At 42.4% G+C, this 20,133-nt stretch overlaps 2 protein-coding genes across 2 annotated transcripts in view; one reads left to right on the top strand and one right to left on the bottom strand.

Moving 5' to 3' along the window:
* The window catches only part of TADA2A (transcriptional adaptor 2A), a 72,322-nt gene extending 54,130 nt beyond the window's left edge, over positions 1–18,192 (top strand). The window contains exons 11-16 of the mRNA XM_025363539.1: positions 3,591–3,701; positions 5,822–5,893; positions 8,444–8,576; positions 9,140–9,183; positions 13,024–13,097; positions 15,249–18,192. Coding sequence (XP_025219324.1) covers positions 3,591–3,701; positions 5,822–5,893; positions 8,444–8,576; positions 9,140–9,183; positions 13,024–13,097; positions 15,249–15,434 — 620 coding nt within the window. The 3' untranslated portion in view covers positions 15,435–18,192. The remainder of the gene's footprint in view (positions 1–3,590; positions 3,702–5,821; positions 5,894–8,443; positions 8,577–9,139; positions 9,184–13,023; positions 13,098–15,248) is intronic.
* Positions 12,365–12,818, bottom strand: LOC112610211 (60S ribosomal protein L36a-like). Its single transcript, XM_025363540.1, has one exon. It carries the CDS (start codon positions 12,748–12,750, stop codon positions 12,430–12,432), a length of 321 nt encoding a protein of 106 aa, XP_025219325.1. The 5' UTR covers positions 12,751–12,818; the 3' UTR covers positions 12,365–12,429.
* Positions 18,193–20,133: the final 1,941 nt, after the last annotated feature.

The following is a 20,133-nucleotide window of genomic DNA, read 5'->3' as shown; positions in this document are numbered from 1 at the left end:
CGCCATCTCGCCCGGCTATTTTTTTTGTATTTCTTAGTAGAGACGGGGTTTCACTGTGTTCGCCAGGATGGTCTCGATCTCCTGACCTCGTGATCCGCCCATCTCGGCCTCCCAAAGTGCTGGGATTACAGGCTTGAGCCACCGCGCCCGGCCGCCCAGCTAATTTTTTGTATTTTTAGTAGAGACAGGGTTTCGCCATGTTGTCCAGGCTGGTCTTGAGCTCCTTGGACTCAAGCAATCTGCCCACCTCGGCCTCCTAGAGTGCTGCGATTATGGGTGTGAGCCACCATGCCGGCCTTATTTCCTTTTTCACTTTATGTTACATATTTTTCAAATTACTGTAGTGTTTTGAGGATATCAGTTTTCATAGATTACATAATATGTACTTTTAATAGTTATGTTGTATATATACATGTAAGAGATATAATTATATGCTTCTCTCTTTAGGTATTTAGCTTGTTTTGAGTTCTTTTAATCATTACATAAATAATGCTATGATGAACTTGTGAATAAAGCTTTGTCATTATTTAGGATTTTTTTAAAGGTAGATTTTTAGAAGTGGGATTAATACATCTAAAATTATGACCACTAAAAATTATTGATGCCTGCTGCCAAGTTGCTTTCCAAAAGATGGTTGTATTAATTTCTGTTTCTTCTAGCAGTATATGAGATTCCCTAGTGAACCCCATCCTTATCAAGACCCGTGGATCTGCAAAAATAATTCAGGATCAGATTAATTGATCGTGTTCTAGTAGCCACAGTAGTAGGTTCTCTATCTGAATTCCTGGGTTTTCCATAATAGTCCAGTTAATTTTTGATCTTTACTCCTTGTAGACATTGACTCTTAAATAAATTCTTCTTTCAACTGATAGAGGTCAGTTTGGCTTCATTATTCTGTTATCTATATTTTTTCAAACAGAGGGCTGAGGGGAAGCTTTGTTGCTTCTGAGAGTGTAGAAGTAGCGTGTGCATTGTAGTTTCAGAGGTTTTCAGCTGCCATTATACTGAATGTACAATTGACCTTAATATGGTAGGCAGAGGTTTTTTTTCTTCAAATTTAAAATTTTTACTCCATATTCTTCTGCTTTGTTTTTTGTTGTTGTTGGTTTTTTTTTTTTTTTTTTTTTTTTAATGAGCTATGGCTGCTTCTTAAATCAGCTTCTAGGATTTTTGGGTAAGAATGTCTCCTGCAAGAGAAGAGATTCACCTAAAAAGAGGACTTAGTTTAAATAGCGGTCGTAGGCTGGGCGTAGTGGCCCCCAGCACTTTGGGAGGCTGAGGCAGGAGGAATGATTGACCCTAGGAGTTAAAGACCAGCCTGGGCAACATAGGGAGACCCCCATCTCTGTATAAAAAAGCCAAGCATGGGGGCATGTGCCTGTAGTCCCAGGTATTTGGGAGGCTAAGGTGAGAGAATCTCTTGAGCCCGGGATGTTGAGGCTACAGTGAGTGATTGTGCCACCGCACTCCAGCCTGGGAAACAGAGCGAGACCCTATCTCAAAAATAAAAAAATAAAAAGGCCGGGTGCAGTGGCTCACGCCTATAATCCCAGCCCTTTGAGAGGCTGAGGCAGGTGGATCACGATGTCAGGAGATCGAGACCATCCTGGTCAACATGATAAAGCCCCGTCTCTACTAAAAAATAAGAAAATCAGCCAGGCGTGGTGATGTGTGCCTGTAGTCCCAGCTACTCGGGAGGCTGAGGCAGGAGAATCGCTTGAGCCTGGGAGGCGGAGGTTGCAGTGAGCTGAGATTGTGCCACTGCGCTCCAGCCTGGGTGACACAGCGGGACTCTGTCTCAAAAAAATAAAAATCAAAAATAAAAAAGCAAGCTAGGAAAAAATAATAGCTGTCATAAATGAAAGCCTGTATCTTTTGTCCAAGAGTAGATAGAACTAACCTAATTACTGATTGAAATGACCCAAGTAGCAGTTTGAGAGTTCCTGACTGCTCCAATCTACCAGTTATTGTTAGTCAGTTTTACTCTCCCGTCTTCTTTGCAGATACGTCTTTGGATTAGATATTTGGTCAGTAGTGATCCCCAGAGTTGCTGCTCTGGTGTCTCTGCATGATATTTGCATGACAGTTGTCAAATATAACTTCATTACCAGTAAATTAAGTTGTAGTAGTTAATTTAGTTTAGAGAAAGGCAAAATGACCCGTATGAAGGATGAAAAAAATACATATCTTGCTTGAGGATGTGTAGGTGGTACATGCAAGAAATCACACCTTTTCTCAGCTAATGGGAAATCTTCTGGATGGATTATTTTGTCTGTAGCTTCCTTGTTTTCCTGTGGGAGTTAATACCATACATTTTGGCCATAATTCTTCCTAAGAATGTAAGATCTGCCTTTAATTGTCTTGTCCATTACTGCCAGCAGTTCCTGTCCCTGTGTAGTTTAAAAGATAGTGAGGTGGCTAGGCATGGTGGCTTACGCCTGTAATCCTAGCACTTTGGGAAGCCAAGGCAGGCCAAGATTGCCTGAGTTCAGGAGTTCAAAACCAGCCTGGCCAAGATAGTGAAACCCTGTCTCTACTAAAATACAAAAAATTAGCCGAGCATGGCAGCGTGCCTGTAATCCCAGCTACTTGGGAGGCTGAGACAGGAAAATTGCTTGAACCTGGGAGGCGGAGGTTGCAGTGAGCTGAGATCGCACCATTGCACTCCAGCCTGGGCCACAGAGCAAGACTCCATGTCAAAAAAAAAAAGACAGGTGGCTGGGCGCGGTGGCTCACGCATGTAATCCCAGTGCTTTGGGAGGCCGCGGTGGGCGGATCACTTGAGGTCAAGAGTTCAAGACCAGCCTGGCCAACGTGGTGAAACCCCGTCTCTACTAAAAATTCAAAAATTAGCTGGGCATGGTGGCAGGTGTCTGTAATCCCAGCTACTTAGGGAGGTTGAGGTAGGAGAATTGCTTGAACCCAGGAGACCAAGGTTGCAGTGCGCTGAGATCACACCACTGCACTCCAGCCTGGGAGACAGAGTGAGACTCCATCTCAAAAAAAAAAAAAAATCAGTAGATATGGGAGATTAGTAATGCTCAGTGGTGGAGACGATCTCCAGTGATAATATCCCTGTGGGATAGTTGCTATGGTGCTGTCATTATGATTAGTGTTTTGCATTCTTGGCTTTCCTGTTTGCTTCCTGTCATGGATAAGTTAGTCATGTGAGGTTATGAATAATGTTCTTCTATTTTACTAATTGTTAAAAAAAAAAATGCGGCCGGGCGCGGTGGCTCAAGCCTGTAATCCCAGCACTGTGGGAGGCCGAGGCGGGCGGATCACGAGGTCAGGAGATCGAGACCATCCTGGCTAACACGGTGAAACCCCGTCTCTACTAAAAAATACAAAAAAAAACTAGCCGGGCGAGATGGCGGGCGCCTGTAGTCCCAGCTACTCGGGAGGCTGAGGCGGGAGAATGGCGTGAACCCGGGAGGCGGAGCTTGCAGTGAGCTGAGATCCGGCCACTGCACTCCAGTCTGGGCAACAGAGCCAGACTCTGTCTCAAAAAAAAAAAAAAAAAAAAAATGCTGAAAACTTAGGGATCCTTACATTTCCTATGACACATTTATGTTTTATTTTCTCTGTAGTAATGGAACGGCGGTATCCCAAGGAGGTCCAGGACCTTTATGAAACAATGAGGCGATTTGCAAGAATTGTGGGGCCAGTGGAACATGACAAATTCATTGAAAGCCATGCATGTAGGTGGTTTTTGAGCCTTAAGCAGTATTTATGTGTGTATGTTTATATAAATAGGAGAGATAATGATGTGTTTTATTCAGAGTTCTATAAATAAATAAATGGATATTTCTCTCTTTGTTCCCCTTTATTTCCATGGGACAAATTTGGGACTATGGGGGTAGCAGAAGAGAGGTTAAAAAGCCCTAATGGCTTTCCCCATTGCCCCAGATAAACAATAATTTAGTAGTTTTTCTCCCTACTTTTTATCATGGGAATTTTCAAATATATATAGAAGTAGAGATAATAATATGATGAACTCCCATGTATCCATTATCCAGCTTCAGCAGTTTTCAACACATGACCAGTCTGGTTTCATCTTTACCACCCACTCTCCCCTCTTGCCCTCGACTGGATTATTCTGAAGCAAATCCCAGACATCATTTTATTTTGTTCATAAATATTTTAGTATTAAAAGTAGTTTTAAAAATGAGGACAGAGATGGATAGCTTGTGGAGATAGTACTTCCATCGTTCTCTTGCCTTTCTGTGGTATTTCTGTGAGAGCTTTACCTAGTTACCATTTGATTTTTCACTATAAAAAATTGAAAGTTGTTATGAGGCCGGGCGTGGCAGCTCACACCCGTAATCACAGCACTTTGGGAGGCTGAGGCAAGAGGATCGCTTGAGTCCAGGAGTTCGAGACCAATCTGGGCAACATAGTAAAACTCCATCTCTACAAAAATAGAAAAGTTAGCCAGGCATGGTAGTGCACACCTGTAGCCTCAGCTACTTTGGAGGCTGACGTGGGAGGATTGCTTGAACCTGGGTAGCGGAGGTTGTCGTGAGCCGAAATCATGCCACTGCACTCCAGCCTGAGCGACAGAGCGAGACCCTGTTTCAAAACAGAAAACAAAATGTTAGTATGGCAGTAAGGCCTAGATTGTTAAAGTAATATGGACTCTGGCTTATTCTGTACCTTTCATCATGACATTTGTGTATGTGGCCTCTTAAGTTTAGTTCTAGGAGGGTACTCTACTAAGGCCCTTTTTCTCATCATGAAAATATTTCTTACGTAGCATTCCAGACATTTATCTGAGCCAGGTTGGTTGTCCTCACTAAACACCTTGTTTGGTTGGCATTCTTTGGTTTGTACCAGGTGACTGATCCTTTACTTCCTGTCCCAGTTTGGGACACACCCCTGGTTTACGTGTCACTCCAAAGAACTACACCCCATGGATTGTCCAGGCTCTTCATTCTCTGTTTCAAAAAGCAACCAAGTTAGAATGATTTATCACATAATAACCCAAACAGTACAACCTGATCTGTATGCTCAGAGGAGGCAGAAACCTTTGGTTTATGGAAAACACAATACACTTTTGTTCCTATAGGAATAAAGCTGTAAAGAAACTTACAGGGGCTTGCGCACAGAGCTTTTGTCCTTCCCTTGCATCAGGGCCACGTCAAGTAATAGGTTTCATAAAAGAACTTGGTCATGTGGGTGGAACTTTTAACAGAAGATAGTTAGAGCAGGGAAACTTGATTGTTAAAAAAAATTATATTTGGCCGGGTGCGGTGGCTCATTCCTGTAATGTCAGCACTTTGGGAGGCCAAGGTGGGTGGATCACCTGAGGTCAGGAGTTTGAGACCAGCCTGGCCAATATGGCAAAACCCCATCTCTACTAAAAATACAACAATTAGCCGGGTGTGGTGGTGGATGTCTGTAATCCCAGCTACTCAGGATGCTGAGGCAGGGAGAATCGCTTGAGCCTGGGAGGTGGAGGTTGCAGTGAGCCGAGATCATGCCATTACACTCCAGCCTGGAGGACAGAGCGAGACTCTGTCTCAAAAAAAAAAAAAAAAAAAAAAAATTTGTTACTTTTGTAGACAAATGAATTCAACCATTTCACAAAGTTTTCTAGAAGACAGTTCCAGCTGCTGCCTCTGGAGACGACAGCTGGAGTAGGTTTTCCTCAGCTCTTGGGTAAAATTTCTAATGAGAAGTTACCAACAAGTAGGATTTTCCAAATGAACTTACCTAGTCTTATAAGGCAGAATTAATGAAAATGCTCAATAGCAAAAGTGCTCACTGATGTTGCTTTTATTTTTGTAACTTTTTCCTTCATTCCTTTTGGGGAAAACAGTGGAATTTGAACTCCGAAGGGAAATCAAGAGGCTCCAAGAATACAGGACAGCAGGCATTACCAATTTTTGTAGTAAGTATGCTTCAGCTACATACCGTACCTGAGGGCAAGTGTCTTCCAAACACACAGAGGAAGTCTCTGAGTTGTGAATTTTTTTTAAAACATAAGCTATTCTTTACCAGAATGCTTTAAATCTTTCCAGTAAAGTTTTGGCTACTTAATCCCTATAAATACCTTTACATAGATTATCTTTGGTAAAATAAAAGTTATGAGACAAAGGAAAGAGAGGTGCTGCTTTAGATTTAGGATTCTGCCAAGGCTCTTTATAAAAAGAGAATCTTGGGCCGGGTGCAGTGACTCTCTCACACCTGTAATCCCAGCACTTTGGGAGGCCAAGGCAGGTGGGTCGCTTGAGTCCAGGAGTTCGAAACCAGCCTGACCAACATGGTGAAAGCCCATCTCTACTAAAAATACAAAAATTAGGCATTGTGCTGCACACTTTAATCCCAACTACTCAGAAGACTGAGGCACAAGAATCGCTTGAACCTGAGAAGCAGAGGTTGTAGTGAGCTGAGATCGTGCCACTGTACTCCAGCCTGGGTGGCAAAGGGAGATTCTGTTTCAAAAAAAAAAAAAAAAGGACTGTCACCCTTTTCAAATTTAATGATACATGGCCTTAGCATTTTTATAAAATAATGAAGCTTCAACTGGCTCTAGGTGCTTGTATCCCAGTTACTTGGTGTAGTGACAATAATTATATTATTAGCAGCTAACATCTATCAGATGTTTACCATGTACCAGTCTCTATGCTAACCATTTCACTTGGATCAAGTCACTGAATTCTCATGACAAACTTACAAAGTACCATTACTTCCATTTAATGAAGAAATTAAGGTATAAAGAGGTTACAGAGCTAGTTAGTACTAGAACCAGATCGTAAGAGATAGTGTATTATAGTAGTTAAGAGCTTGGGTCTAGACTTAAAAAGCTTGAGTATAAATTTTGGCTCTCCAGTTTACCAGCTCTGTGATGTGATTCTATCTACATTTCTTTTCTTTCCTTTTTTTCTTTTTTTTTTTTCCCTAGAGACTGGGCCTTGCTATGTTGCCCAGGCTGATCTCAAACTCCTGGCCTCAAGCAGTCCTCCCGCCTTGGCCTCTCAGAGTGCTGGGATTACAGGTGTGAGCAACTGTGCCTGGCCTCTATTCAAGTTTTAATTTTCTAAGGTTCTTAGTGTAAAGATTTAATTAGAGATACTGCATATAAGCATAGCACGGTATCTGGCACACAATAAATCCTTAATAAATGGCAGTTTCTATTGTTTTGCTGTCATTGTTGGAATGATCTTTAGCACTCCCTCCTTCTTCCTATTTGAAGTCTTTGTGATTATTGACAGCTATCACCTACTACCTATAAGAAATAGTTGGCTTCTTTTTTTTTTTTTTGAGATGGAGTCTGGCTCTGTTGCGCAGGCTGGAGTTCAGTGGTGCCATCTTGGTTCACCACGACCTCCGCCTCCTAGGTTCAAGCAATTCTCCTGCCTCAGCCTCCTGAGTAGCTGGGACTACAGTCACGTGCCACTATACCCAGCTAACTTTTTTTTTTAAATATTTTTAGTAGAGACAGGGTTTCTCCATGTTGGTCAGGCTGATCTCGAACTCCTGACCTCAGGTGATCCACCCGCCTCAGCCTCCCAAAGTGCTGGGATTACAGGTTTGAGCCACCGCGCCCGGCAATAGTTGACTTCTTAACACAGCCCTTTGGGTGCAACATAACCTTATGGATGTAAGTTCAGCCTAGTATAATGGTTCTTTAACAGTGGAAACCATTTTTAAAATTAAATTTTGTGTGGAGCCCCAATCTACAAATAAGATAAAAGTGGAATTACTTTGGTTGAACTTTAATGGTTCAAGTTATGTGTAGAGCCCAGGACCGCTGGTATCTGGCAGTGCCCTTTCTCTTTACATTAACCTCTAAGATACTCCTGTGGTATCCTGGGGCTCTGTGGAACCTAGTTTGAATTTTGAAACCCACTGGTGCAGTATTTCGGAATCTGTGAACCTTTTTTAACATGTAGAAAACACCACACAACTCTTCTGTTAGCAAGATGCATATAGAGACTCTGATAATTAATTTTGGTTTCCTGATATTGGCTGCCTCTGAGAAATATAGAGAAGAGGTACTACATGTCAAAGAGAACTCTTTTTTTGTAATTCTAATTGTTTTTAAAGGAAAGGCATATGCTTATAGCACATGTGTGACTTTGAAAAAATTTGTAAAAATAGAAAAAACAGGAAGCAACTACGACTACAGTAAAAGTTGGTTACTTTTTGAGGGTGGAAGTATGAGCAATTCTTATTTTCTTTGTACTTTTCTATTGTTTTTTTTCTCCCAAATTTCTTACAGATAGAAAAGGAATACAAATATTTAATACTTAGTGTTAAGAAAAGGATTTCAAACTAGGGAAAATCTACTTGGGTCTTGGAGAAATAATTGTGAAAGCAGTTTTGCAAAGGAAATAGACTTTAACAACAAAACCCAAAACCAGTTTCTTGGTCAGTTAGAAAGCCCTTCAGTTCTGTTGCATTGTCATTGTGGTCACTGTGTTTTCTATACCCTCAGGTGCCAGAACCTACGATCACCTCAAGAAGACACGGGAGGAGGAGCGCCTTAAACGCACTATGCTCTCAGAAGTTCTCCAGTATATCCAAGACAGTAGCGCTTGCCAGCAGTGGCTCCGCCGGCAAGCTGACATGTGAGTAATTACTCCAGGGTGAAGGAGGCATTCTTTCTGGGATGCCGTGGCCTTAGCATGTATTTTTGGGCACCCTAGATGGCAGAGTAATAATAACTGAGTAGCTAGAAGAATTCAGAAATATTTTAGCAGTCCATCTCAGAGAACCAGTGCCATACTGATAGTTTTGAGAAACAACTGACCTCCTAGAATCAAACTTTACTACTTTGATCTTATTTTTAAAAACGAGTGAATTTTCCCCTAGCCTTCTACCCATGACTTCAACTCTCTCTTCATACCTGGATTTTCACTGGAGAATCATGTTTGTATCCCTTCCCCTTGAGTGGTGTTAGTGGTGTTCTAGACTACAAGCTTTTCTTAACAAATCTGAGGAATTTTTCTTCCTTAGAACAGATTTGCTTTCCTGCTCAATACAGTGAGATATCTATAAAACATAGTTCAGTCTGTCTCGTTACACTTCTTCAAGGTGACCTACCTAATAAACGGCACCCAGTCTCACAGGGGCTTTTGGAAATCACCTTGTTTGATATGACCTAAGTTTAAATTCCTCTTCTTTGTTGTAGTGATTCCGGCCTGAGTCCTTCCATTCCAATGGCTTCGAATTCAGGTAATTATTTCTCAGGCCAGAACAAGTCTTAATTGTGAAGTTTGCATCGTAGGGGTTATGGTGACCCAGCAATCTTCCTTCCTCTGTGGTGTCAGGGTGCTTAGGCAGAATAATAGTAAACATCAGTATGTTTTCAGAATCTTCATGGCCAGACAGAGACTATCCTCAGAGTGAGAGTATAGAGAGTATAGAGACGGGAAAAAAGAACTTCAGAGAGGTAACTTATTTTACCAGTGTTCATGAGCAATTAGTTTACTGCAGTTGTGTCTACCACGAATGTTGAGACTTATTTCACAGGAGATAAAAGCTTTCTATTTTATTATTTTTTATTTATTTACTTATTTTTGGAGATGGAGTCTCGGTCTGTCCCCCAGGCTGGAGTGCAGTGGTGTGATCTCAGCTCACTGCAACCTCTGCCTCCTGGGTTCAAGTGATTCTCCTGCCTCAGCCTCCCGAGTAGCTGGGATTACAGGCGTGTGGCACCATGCCTGGCTAATTTTTGTATTTTTGGTAGAGACACTTTCGCCATGTTGGCCAGGCTGTTCTGGAACTGACCTCAAGTGATCCACCCACCACGGCTTCCCAAAGTGCTGGAATTACAGGTGTGAGCTACTGTGCCCAGCCTAAGCTTTTTATTTTTATATAACATGAGCAAAGAAGCATGTTACTTGCTAGAAACATAAGGATTTCTAAGTTGGAGACCTAAAGTATTTCTATTTCTTACTTTTACCTCTTTGAGTATGTCCTAGTTTGAGATTAGTATACCGAGCAAGATTAGGCCATATGCTATCTGATGGTCCTTGGTGATAGGTAATCGATGACTGGGAATTTGGGGAGGTATGTCTCAGCAGATTCAGGATCTGGGTCTCAGATTTGTCCACTTTAGGGACTTTTTTTTTTTTTTTTTTTTTTGGAGAGATGGAGTCTTGCTCTGTCACCCAGGCTGGAGTGCAGTGATATGATCTTGGCTCAGTGCAACCTCCGCCTTCCAGGTTCAAGCGATTCTCCTGCCTCAGCCTCCTGAGTAGCTGGGATTACAAGCACCTGCCACTATGCCCAGATGATTTTTGTACTTTTAGTAGAGATGGGGTTTCGACAGGTTGGCCAGGCTGGTCTCAAACTCCTGACCTCAGGTGATCCGCCTGCCTCAGCCTCCCAAAGAGCCGGGATTACAGGCATGAGCCACTGCGTCTGGCCACTTTAGGGACTTTTTTTTTCCCCATTTATTCCTTTACTTCAAGTAATTTTTTCTTAACATGGAAGGAAGAAAAAGGTAGTGTTTTAGGGGAGTAGCCAAGACAGTGAAATCCAAGTTTTATTTTGTAAGTTTCTTATTGCCAACACTCTGCCCCCAAAATCTAAATACAACTAAGTTAATACTGACTAATTAAAATGAAGGAACTGGGCCAGGTGCAATGGCTCACGCCTGTAATCCCAGCACTTTGGGAGGCTGAGGTGGGCGAATCACCTGAGGTTGGGAGTTCGAGACCAGCCTGACCAACATGGTGAAACCCCATCTCTCCTTAAAAAAAAAATACAAAAATTAGCTGGGCGTGGTGGTGCACATATGTAATCCCAGCTACTCCAGAGACTGAGGCAGGAGAATCGCTTGAATCTGGGAGGCAGAGGTTTCAGTGAGCCAAGATGGCACCATTGCACTTCAGCCTGGGTGACAGAGTAAGACTGTCTCAAAAAATTAATTAATTAATTAATTAAATTAAATGAACTGGCTAACATGATCATAGATTTTTGTTTACTGTACCATCTGCACTGACTTTTTTTCTTTTTCTGTGAGACAGGGTCTCCCTCTACTGTCCAGGCTGGAGTGCAGTGTGTGATCATGGCTCACTGCAGCCTTGAACTCCCAGGCCTAAGTGATCCTCCCAGTTCAGCTCCTGAGAGTAGCTGGGACTACAGGCGAATGCCACCAAACCCGGATATATATTTTTTTTTTTTGGTAGAGACAATGTCTTACTATATCACCCAGGTTGGTCTTGAACTCCTGGGCTCAAGTGATCCTCCTGCTTCAGCCTCCCAAAGTGCTGGGATTACAGGTGTGAACCTGTGTACCCGGCCTCTTGTTCATTGTTTGTTCCTAGTCTGGTGTTAGCCTTTCTCACCCCTTACATTTAGGCTGAGGAGATCGCTTGCTCTCCTTTATGTTCTGAGTTCTTAAGGTATCTATATATTGGAAGCCTGGCATCTTTGATTGTAGCCTAGCCTCTGGTGACTTTTGTGAGGAACCAAATGATTTTATCTCCCTTTTTGAGGATTTGGGATAATCCCTTATGCCTTTTGTTGATATAACAGATTTCCACCAGAGGAGCTTGTAACAGTCCCTCCCGTTTCTCTGCCCCACTTGAAAAGCAACCTCTATAAAACTTAGACATTTTCTTTGCTTAACTCAGTCTATCCATTCCCAGCTGAACACCAATCCCTAATACACAACCAAAACAAAACCAAAAAAGTTTTGCTCATCAAGCTTCCCCTCCTGGCCAGTGACCTCCTACTTAGGTTTCTTTCTCAGGTATGTGAGTTGACCTCAGCCCCTGCTTTGCCATATAATGGCTCATTGTTCCTGTTTGTGGATCTTGCAGGTAAACAGGGCTACTTTGGAAGGAACAGATATCCCCTCACATAATAAAAAAGAAGGGCCTTTTGCTGGCCTAACAGTCTTTCTTTGATCTGAAGGCACACAGTACTTGGTTAATTACCATGTTTGCCTTGTACTGCTGGCCGAGTGGCAAGGATTAGGGAATGTCTGTCCTGCAGTTATTATTTCCATTCATCAGCTGTCAAAGCAGGCAGTGTGTGACCTTTCTTAACTGGATGACATTTGGGCATCAGATTTTAGAGTCTCCTACATGGTTAGGAAGAAATAGGTGATAGCCGGGTATGGTGGCACATGCCTGTCTTCCCAGGTAGTTGGGAGGCTGAGGCAGGAGGATCACTTGAGCCAGGGAGATTGAGGCTATAGTGAGCTATGATTGCAACACTGCACTCCAGTCTGGGCAACAGAGTGAGACCCTGTCTCAAAAATAATAATAATAATAATAATAATAAATAAAAGATAGCTACTGTGGTGAGTAGTTACATTTGATGCTAAGGTATGTGTGACTGTATGTGTATTTTAGCAGATTGTGGGTAATTCATATGCCCTGAATATGTAATTCATTTTTATTTTCTTTTTTTTTTTTTTTTAACATAAACTCAAGATTTTATTGTCTTCATAATAAAAGATGACACTTAGAACTGGATCCCTTGGCCCTTTCTCTTCTTATCTCCTCCCAGTTCAAAATGCTTGCATCTTTTAATAGCCAGCATTCTCTTAGATCTGCAGTTGGGCTCAACGCACTCAAGCCTTAGCACAATCTTCTTTGTAGTTTTAGCCTTTTTCCGGAAAATCGGCTTAGTTTGCCCACCATAGCCACTCTGCTTCCTGTCATAACGCCGCTTTCCCTGGGCATACAGAGAATCCTTGCCCTTCTTGTGCTGTGTCACTTTGTGGGGTTGGTGCTTGCCACACTTCTTACAGAAAGTCCGGCGGGTTTTAGGGACGTTAACCATGATTGCGAGAGCGATACCGGCACGGGAAGAAAGAAAGAAGCCGCGCCGCAAACGGAAGTATATAGGAGGTTCCCCTCATTTTTATTTTCAAGTGAATGTTCAGGTGCCCATGTTGCTAGCTAAACAGGCCTCAGGGAATGGGACAGGATTTCCTAAGCTGGATATAGTGAGCCTATACCTAGCTGGCCTGGCTGCACTGAAGTTTTTAATACTTTATACCTGAGAAATTGTCACTCCTATTAAATCTATGCTGTTTCCTTTCTCTGTCTATAGGTAGACGGAGTGCACCACCCTTGAACCTCACTGGCCTCCCTGGCACAGAGAAGCTGAATGAAAAAGAAAAGGAGGTAACAAAAAGGAGGGGGCTGGGGGAAAGAGAATAGGGGCTGATTATTCATTGAGTTGTCATTAAAAATCCATTACAGGGTCAAACCCTTGTGTTTCATCCATCTAACATACACGCACAGCTCTGGTGAATCCTAGAAGTCCAAGAGCTAAAGAGCCATTTGTGGCAGATTTCAGAGAATTGCTTACCTTGTCACCCTACCACCATTCCTCTTTTGGGGAAAGCACATGTGGTATGTAAATTACATAATAATAGCAACTATCGTCTATTGAGCACTTACCATGTGCTACTCTACTAAGTGCTTTATGTAAATAAAATTAATTTTTTGTAAACCTAAAGTAACTTTTACATGAAAATAGGTATTTCCTATTAGAATGGCCACCTTGAAAAGTTCTATACTTATTCCAACAACATAATCATCATTTACAACATTTTTGTAAATTGTCTCCAGAGCATGGTTATAAACATAAGGAAAAGATTTTTATGTCATATATAGTCATGTTAATTTTGATTTTTAAAATTAATACATTTATTTATTTATTTATTTATTTTGAGGCGGAGACTTGCCCTGTTGCCCAGGCTGGAGTACAGTGACATGATCGCGGCTCACTGCAGCCTGCACCTCCCAGGTTCAAGTGATTCTTCTGCCTTAGCTTCCAAGTAGCCGGGACCACAGACAGGTGCCACCAGCCTGGCTAATTTTTGTAGTTTTTAGTAGAGATGGGGTTTCACCATGTTGGCCAGGCTGATCTTGAACTCCTGACCTTGTGATCCACCCGCCTTGGCCTCCCAAAGTGCTGGGATTACAGGCATGATCCACCTCGCCCAGCCTATTTTTTATTTTTTTGAGGCAGTCTCACTCTGTCACACAGGCTAGAGTGCAGTGGCGCGATCTTGGCTCACTGCAGCCTCTGCCTCCCGGGTTCAAACCATTCTCCTGCCCCTGAGTAGCTGGGACTGCAGGCGCACACCACCACACCCGGCTAATTTTTGTATTTTTAGTAGAGACAGGGTTTCGTCTTGTTAGCCAGGCTGGTCTCGAACTCCTGACTTCAGGTGATCCACCTGCCTCAGCCTCCCAAAGTACTGGGATTACAGGTGTGAGCCACTGCGCCCGGCCTGATTTAAAAAATTATGTGACCTACTTTTTCCAGTTGCAATCATCAGACATGTCTTCATATTGATTTTATCTGTTTCTAAAATTTAAAGCCATCCTCATAAGAATCATCATCAGGAGTTTTCAGAAAACTGTGTCACATCTCTGAAGTGTGTTCCTCTTTTGGAGGAGTTCCTCTTTTGCTCCTCATATGCTCCTTTTATAATTCCCAAGATCAGTTTCCCATCTCCCACCATATATCATTAGTTCAGTTCAGTTAATAAGGAAGGGTCATAGTGAAGGGGTAGTGTTAGTCTTATTTTATCCACTAGGAACAGTAGGGATTAGTTTGGGAGTGGAAGGAAATGTATGTAGTATCTATGTATTGCTGAAGAAGGTCATAGGCCAGCCTGATTCAAATATTGAATGGCCTGGAATGTCAAGCTTTTTTTATCCTTACTCACATAGTGGTGACCTCAGACTCCTCATTGCTGGATAATGTAGCAATTTTCTAGATTTTTAGCAGTTAAAGTTACCTCCTCTTAGCAAGGTCTCTTTATGTCCTTTCCCTTTGAAGTAGGAAATGTAATCCCCAAAGCAGGGACTACTGCTTTATGCTGATACTAAAAACAATGTGATGTGCCCTTGAAAATCCAAGTGTCTGTGCATCCTGCCCCCACTGTGCCCCGTGGCTCTTCCCTGACCATTGGTGCTGGGACTGTACCTGGGCATTTAGTGTTTGACTCCTGAATGAGCCAGGCTGCTCCTCAGGAGCACAGATCTGTAAACCCTAACACACCCAGGCCCCTGAGCCAGCTGGCATGTGCTAAAGGCTCTTCTAGCATCACACCCTGGCTTTCTCTTCCTGGGTGTGTGTCCTTAGGGAGCGTTCTCGCCAGAGAGGAAGAGACTAAATGGAATGTAGTCCAGCCACCCATCAGCTCCTATAAATAGTTGGAGGTTGATGTCACTTTAAAAAAAATTTTGCTATACCTGCTGGATTAAATTACAAAAATGACAGATGTTAATGTTTATTAAATTTGCCATGTCTTGCAGCTCTGTCAGATGGTGAGGTTGGTCCCTGGAGCCTATTTAGAATACAAATCTGCTCTATTGAACGAATGTAACAAGCAAGGAGGCTTAAGACTGGCGCAGGCAAGAGCGCTCATCAAGATAGATGTGAACAAAACCCGGAAAATCTATGATTTCCTCATCCGAGAAGGATACATCACTAAAGGCTGAGGCTCCGAGGGCTTGGGATCAGAAGTCAGAAGTTTGGAATGTGGTGGGGTCAAAGGACAGTGTGGGTGGGCATTCTGGAGAGTTTTGTTTTTCAGCTGAATTCTCATTGTGAAAAGAGGGGAAAGGACAAAGGAAACCTTAAGTTGTATTAAGTCTACTTTCTTCTCCATCCTGCTTTAAAACACTCCTGTTGTTGGTATTGTGCTGCAGAGTTGTGTGCTAGATAAGCTATTATTAAATGTGAGTGGGCATTCATTCCTAACACCTCTTGTAACTAAAAGAACCATAGTACCTCACTTCACAGTGCTGGTAGAAATAGAACTAAACCACAGTCTTTAGTCCCAGGAGTCCAGCTCAGATCCTTATATTGTGAGGTAAGTTTGCTGCTTATCTGCCTTGCCTTCAAACACTGCGGATAGATTTAAAATAAAGAGAAAGGTTTTAGAGCATAAGAAAGCTCTCGTCTAAGGGTTTTCTAAACTGACTTTTTTTTTTTTTTTTTGAGACAGAGTTTGCTCTTGTCGTCCAGGCTGGAGTGTGATGGCAAGATCTCAGCTCACTGTAACCTCTGCCTCCCGGGTTCAAGTGATTCTCTTGCCTCAGCCTCCTGAGAAGCGGGGACTATACAGGTGCCCGCCACCACGCCTAGCTAATTTTGTATTTTTTGGTAGAGACAGGGTTTTGTCATGTTGGCCAGGCTGGTCTCAAACTCCTGACCTCAGTTGATCCACCCACCTCGGCCTCCCAAAGTGCTAGGATTACAGGTGTGAGCCATTGCACCTGGCCTAAGCTGACAACTTTAATGAGTAAAGGGGAAGAAAATATCCTTATGATAGTCTTATCCCAAACTGCATCTTTAACTTCGGCCGGGCGAGGTGGCTCGCCTGTAATCCCAGCACTTTGGGAGGCAAAGGCGGGCGGATCACGAGGTCAGGAGTTCGAGACCAGCCTGGCCAACATGGTGAAAGCCCGTCTGTACTAAAAATACAAAATTAGCTAGGTGTGGTGGCACACGCCTGTAATCCCAGCTACTCCAGGAGGCTGAGGCAGGAGAATTGCTTGAACCCAGGAGGCAGAGGTTGCAGTGAGCCGAGATCATACTACTGCGCGCCAGCCTGGGTGACAGAGCGAGACTCTGTTTCAAAAAAGAAAAAAACAAAAAAAAACTTTAATGTCTGGCTTTGTACTTTGCAGTCTGCCTGTCTAATGTGCAGTAGTAGTCTTTTGAGGAGGTGGCACCGGATATAACATGTCTGTGTTATTTTTAGAATTAATTGATTAAAATGTTTTGCTATTTAATTTGTGGGTGTGTCAAATATTCTGGTAACTAAAATACACTTAAGGTGTTGGATGCCCGCCCCATCACGCTGCACTGTCTGCTGTCATATGTGTCCTGAACTCACCCTGTTCTTGCCCTGGGTTTCCCAGGATACCAAGCCCCTGAGGATGGAGATGATGCAACAAACCTCAGCTCTGCTTGGATTGAGACTTGAACCCTGATTTCTCAATGGTGAAAGGCTAGGCTGCAATAAAAGCTGCTTTTAAAACAGAAGTAAAGCAGCTTTATATATGGGACTCAGTAGATAAGAGGGTAAGTAGCCCCACCACATGTAAAACTTGGTCCTCAAACCTTTCTGCAGAATAAGAACCCAAATTTATGGTTATTTTGTTTCTGTTAGAAACAAAATTGTATATAGAAATAACTTCGTCAGAATCTACACAAATCACATCGAATAGTTGACTGATTGTTTAAATCTTTCTACATTCAAATATCTAATTAAAATATTGTGTGCTTTGTTGGAAGCATCTGCACAAATTTTGACTGTTGTAAATATGCATGCAGCTGGGAAGGGATTCATCTAGGGGATGAGAAACGAAAAAGAGACTCTCAGGACCTGAGGGAATTCAAATAGAGGGCTTTGATTTTTTAAAAAGAATGACATGTGGAAATGATCTTTTTTTTTGGTATAGTCATATCTCATAGAAAACATTTTACCACTACCATCACCCCTAGTTGGTTGTGAAGGGATTGCCTCTTATCCCTGAAAGGTAACTCCTGTTCTGAAAAGTTGGGATGCATTAGACATCAGTGTTAGGTGATGCCTGTTGCAGTTTGAAGAGTCCTTAACCTTGATTAAGGAAGGCTTCCTGGGAGAGGTGGGCTTTTGGGGCCATTATATGATAGAGAAGAGAGAAAAATGGCAGATGGAAGTGGGAGACAGTTCCACACACAGGGGGTGGAGAATGATGTGGAGGCAGCAGTGGGTGTAACGACAATGGTGCCAAGAGATTTATTTGGCTAGAACACAAGGGGCAGCTGGGTAGTTAGGAGTGGGAGGATGGTAGGACAGTCTGACAGAAACCTTGGAACCAGTTGAACTCTGAAAAGCTGATGGGAAATCATGAGGAAAATGGCATGGTTGAAAATAGTAATAGAAAAATAAGACCGAAGTTTTAAATGACTGGATTTTAGAAAGTAGGGTAATTATTTCTTTGGTATACCCAACTTTGCAAAGATACGTAGCATTGCATCCTTCCTGTTTGCTTCTAGACAGGGTTGGCCATAAACCAACTACACTGATAGAGGTCTCTCCAGATTGTCTCAGAAGAGAGAGAGAGTTTACCCTGAAACTTAATGACATGAATAAGACTTATTTACTGAAATTTTTATTGCAATTTAACGTTAAAAGTTTCTGCTGGAGTTTTATGCGTATTTTTCTCTCTAAGTGGTGGGAAATACAGAACAAATCTCTTTCCATGTAATGACTCTTCTCTGTGCTCAAAGACCAAGACTCTGTCTCTTGAGATACCAATTAATACTAAATATTCACAGTTTATCTTTTCCTGGGTCCCAGTTTCTTTCCTTTTATTGTTAACTATCTTCACTTTCCCTGCTGTTAAAAATCCAAACTCAGTTAAGCAACCAGTCATTGAAATCTTCCTCAGCTGGGGGTTAGCTAGAAAAGGGAGAAAACCAATGACATTCATCAATAACAACAAAATCCCAGTGTGTAAGTCATTCTAGCTTTAGGAAATATGTAGGTATGTAACAAGAGAAAAAATCTCCATTGAAGAATCAGAGGCCAAATTACATAGCAGTTTGAGAAAACTCATAAATATGTATGAGTTTTATTTCTTTAGTAAACCCAACTTTGCAAAGCTTAATGCCTAGAATCCCTCCAAAAACCACTTTTTCACCCATCTTTAAGCAGACAGTGGTACTGTATTCTCAACAGCATTCTGGGGAATTTCACCCATTCATTTTTAAGAATACCTTTGTGGACACCTTCTAAATATATATTGCATTATTCTTGACAAAACAAAAGGGTTTTCTGTATCTTATATGCACCTAGCTTTTTGTTTGAATTTCTAAAAATTATATTTAAATAAAAGTTTGATTCAAGAGGTACTGCTGATCTGGAAGCTTTGCTTTCCTTGCCAACATGCTTAGCCAAATGCAGCTAACCTTTCCCACATCTGCCAAAAAGGACCATCTTTGGAACACTGGGACACTGCCATGTCTGTGGCCTTGTGTAGAAGAGTTGGCCAAGCTAAAAGATTTCTCTTTAATCAGACACAGGCTGGGTGCAGTGGCTCATGCCTGTAATCCCAGCACTTTGTGCGGCTGAAGTGGGAGAATCACTTGAAGCCAGGAGTTTGAGACCAGGCTGGACAACACAAGACCCCGTCTCTACATTGAAAAAAAAAAAAAAGCAAGCTGGGTATGGTGGCTCACACTTTTTGTCCTAGCTACTTGGAAGGCTAAGGCAGGAGGATTGCTTGGGCCCAGGTAGTCAAGGCTGCAGTAAGTCATGATTGTGCCACTGTAGCCTGAATGACAGGGCAAGAACCTGTCTCTACAAAAAAAAAAAAAAAAAAGACAATACCTAGTCCTTTTGAGCCACATGTAAGTGAAACAGAACAAGAGCAGGGTCACAGCAGCCTGAATAGTAATAGTCCTGCTGACATAGGCACTTGATTTGGGAGAACAATAGTGAAGAGCTTTTAGGCCGGTGGCTCATGCCTATAATCCCAGCACTTTGGAAGGATGAGATAGGCGGATCACTTGAGGTCAGAAGCTCCAGACCAGCCTGGTCAACACAGTGAACCTCCGTCTCTACTTAAACATACAAAAATTACCCAGGCGTGCTGGTTTACGCCTATAATCCCAGCCTCAGGGAGGCTGAGGCAGTAGAATCACTTGAACCCGGGAGGCGGAGGTTGCAGTGAGCTGGGATTGCGCCACTACACTCCAGCCTGGGCAACAGAACAAAGACTCTGTCTCAAAAAAAAGTGAGGAGCTTTTAACTAGGGAATTTGGAACCTAAGTAGCCAGTCCTTGAAATGTGCAACAGAACTGAAATGTTAGTATGCTGCGTTTGAGGGGGGAACAAATGAACAGTTTCTGAAAGGTATGGAAAACCAGTTTCTGTGTCTAATGGCAGGGAATTCTTTTTCTGTTCATTGTTTGTTGCCTTGGCTTCCAGCAGTTAAGGTATATTGCAGTCGAACTGCCCTTTGATTTGATTGATTAAGCTACAAATCAGAGACATTATTTAAGGGAAAGATGAATGTCATGCATCTGCCATTACAATTCCTTTGTCACTTGAGTAGCTTGTTATGCATTGTGTACTAGGCCCCCTTCCCTGTTGCCAGTAGGAATAAGGAAATGGAGATAGCACAGGAAGTTACCACTAAA

The sequence above is a fragment of the Theropithecus gelada genome, chromosome 16, assembly GCF_003255815.1.
Source record: "Theropithecus gelada isolate Dixy chromosome 16, Tgel_1.0, whole genome shotgun sequence".
NCBI classification, from domain to species: domain Eukaryota; kingdom Metazoa; phylum Chordata; class Mammalia; order Primates; family Cercopithecidae; genus Theropithecus; species Theropithecus gelada.
Note: the sequence above shows the minus strand (reverse complement) of the source record. Positions and strands in the feature narration are given on the sequence as shown.